At 43.8% G+C, this 2,636-nt stretch overlaps 1 protein-coding gene across 1 annotated transcript in view; it reads right to left on the bottom strand.

Annotated features, from left to right (window-relative positions):
* Window positions 1-359: 359 nt before the first annotated feature.
* Window positions 360-2,636, bottom strand: part of LOC103358688 (ral guanine nucleotide dissociation stimulator-like 1) — an 18,553-nt gene continuing 16,276 nt past the window's right edge. Inside the window, exons 16-17 of the mRNA XM_008283748.1 lie at window positions 2,284-2,398; window positions 360-2,185 (exon numbers count right to left, since the gene is read on the bottom strand). Coding sequence (XP_008281970.1) covers window positions 2,046-2,185; window positions 2,284-2,398 — 255 coding nt within the window. The 3' untranslated portion in view covers window positions 360-2,045. The remainder of the gene's footprint in view (window positions 2,186-2,283; window positions 2,399-2,636) is intronic.

Raw genomic sequence — 2,636 nt, 5'->3', positions numbered from 1 at the left:
TGCACATGCTCGTTTTATTCCTAATTTCTATCTTTATCTTTTCTTGTATAGTATTATATTAGTAGAATAAAGTAAATAGTAAAGTGTATCACATACATTTTCTGTGAGATTATAAAAAACAAAAATTATTTGTTTTGGTTAGAGTATTTTCAGAACTGTTGCTCTTAATCTATAAATACTAAACTCAAAGAAAATACTAATATTAATTCTAATTTTCAAGCTTTTAAAAGTAAGCAACAATAATCTATAATTCCCCCTGGCTCCATTAGGCTTAATAACAGAAAGAAGTCAGACAAAAAAACAACTATAACAGTGTGTATTAGGAAGGTGCTGACAGAGTTTTAGAATTCAAATCAACCTGTAGATTAAAAATAGTTTATTCCATTTTGTTTTTACAACTGTGACATTATTTTCAACAATCACAAGAGTGAACAAACAGCAGTTTTTAAAGGCCTAGAAAAACTATTCATTCAGTTCTCGTGTGCCAGACGAGGGGTTACTGCGGCGTCAGGATGAGCGAGCCATCGAGGAAGTGTTTCCAGAGACGTTGTGGGCAGAAGAGGTCAATGAGACGTCTGTTCATTTACTCAACAGCCATGTGTGGCCTTGAGCAAGGTTCTCGACTCCCGGACCTTCCAAGCGGACCTCTGAGCGCTGAAACTAGTGAGTCTACTCCTTGTGTAACTCCTCTTCTATTTCCAAAGCTCCCCGGAGGTCCGACTGTCTGAACACATGATCGTTATCGACCGTCTCACCACAGTCTTGACGTCAGCCGACCTGACTGAAATGATTACATCTGCACGAACTCCTCGTGAGGATTTCAATCAAGCCGTTCAAGCACCAGCTACATCCAGACACAAATTTATTTAATACAATTTCAGTAAATAAAAAAAGAAAGAAAGAAACAGCAAATTCCACTGTTAACATTTTAAATATTCTCAGGATTCATCAGGAAATAAGACATCTTTAAAATATTTACAGTCACACTCGTGGTAGATGTTTCAAAGTACAGTGTGTTTTGATTTTTTTTTTTTTTTCAATATTTTCCTACCAGTCAGGAGACAAAATGTGTTAATCGAACGAAGGTGCAGTCGAAAGTGAATCACAGTGGAGGGAAATAAATACTTATGAAATTTTAAAAGCACAGCACTAACACTGAAAGCACAAACAGCCTTTGCTGTCGTCTCGTTTGCATACAGCAGCCATGTGCACATCCCCTCCAGTCCATCAAAGTCCCTGCTGCTGCTGCTGCTGCTGCTGTCGCCGCGGTTACCCAGCCTCAGGAATGCCATCCTTCCAGTCGGGGCTGCCAGCCGCCACACAGCGAGTATCACAGCAATGCCGGAGGAGCCGGTCCGAAACTCCCAGGGTACACAGCGATCCCTGGCGAGGACGTCCCTGCCCACTTCTCGGATGGCACGGCGGCGGCGGCGCATGAGGGCGACCTCATCTCGACTGGCTGACAGCCTCCACGGGAGTTCATTACGCCCGGCGCGCACAGCAACTGACCTCGATTCCCTTTTTAACACGCGGGTTATTAAAGGCACCCAGCTGCGTTGGGAAGCGGCCAGTCATTTCTCAATGTCCGCGTGGAAATAGGTCACTGGTGTCGACACGTGTCGCGTCGCGGGAGGGAGCCGGTTCTCTGGGAGTTCTGTAGAGTTATTAGTGGTGACAACGAGAGGCAGCCATCGATCATTATGTACCAACTCACTCCTGGGAAAGGAATGATTTTTTTTGTAGAATATTTTTTGGTGTGATAGCGGGACTCTGTTTGTTCCAACAGCCCGTAAAAGCGCATCAGCTCCACGTGGTTTTTAAGCTCCATTAGTTCCTGTTGAGATCAGCGCTCCTCTTCATAAAGTGCTTTTGCAATATTTCCGTAAAAAGACATCATGTTTTCACCTCTGTCAGCATCCAAGAAACGGCTCGCAGAGAAGGTACCTTTCTTGGAAAACAACTGCTAAAAATAAAGCCCCTTTTCCCCGGAGCATCTTTTAACCTGAGTTCAACCTGCCAGTCACTGAGTCTGGACATCAGAGGTGTCACTTTGTGAACCGTCCCAGACTAGAAGTAGCTCTCAGCGGCTTCTTCTGGCCCTTGTGGTACTGGCGCAGGACAAAGTCAAAGTTTGCTGTTGTGGACATGGCGTAGAAGACGTTTGCTTTGTCGGGTATCAGCAGCTCTGTAAATAGAACAATTAGGATGAATCGTCAGAAGTGAATTCTAGAAGTTGGCAGTACTTAAGCAATGTTTTGAATCAGAGAGCTGTCCTGTTCTGACCTCTTTCCTGAGAGATGACCTGAGTCAGGGTGAAGTCCTGCCAGTTCATGTGTTCAAGGTGATGCTTCTCCAGCGCCCTCTGAATCACCTGAGCGGTTTTGTCCTGACTGGTCAGCTGTGAAGCACAAACAATCATAACTGCTGTTAAACAAACCTCGATGAAGTTTAGCCTTTGGTTTCGGTTAAACACAGTGAAAGAAGTATTCAGATCCTTATATTAATGTCCCTGAAGCATACAAAAAATGTATTTTCTTCCTGGAGTCGTGACCTCAGGAGGATTTTTCTCTGTGTTCACCTTAAATCTGAGTTTAACACGTGCATGCAAGCAGGACTCTGTAACATCACCCATAGCT

Source organism: Stegastes partitus, unplaced genomic scaffold (assembly GCF_000690725.1).
Source record: "Stegastes partitus isolate 25-593 unplaced genomic scaffold, Stegastes_partitus-1.0.2 Scaffold326, whole genome shotgun sequence".
Classification (NCBI taxonomy): Eukaryota; Metazoa; Chordata; class Actinopteri; family Pomacentridae; genus Stegastes; species Stegastes partitus.
Note: the sequence above shows the minus strand (reverse complement) of the source record. Positions and strands in the feature narration are given on the sequence as shown.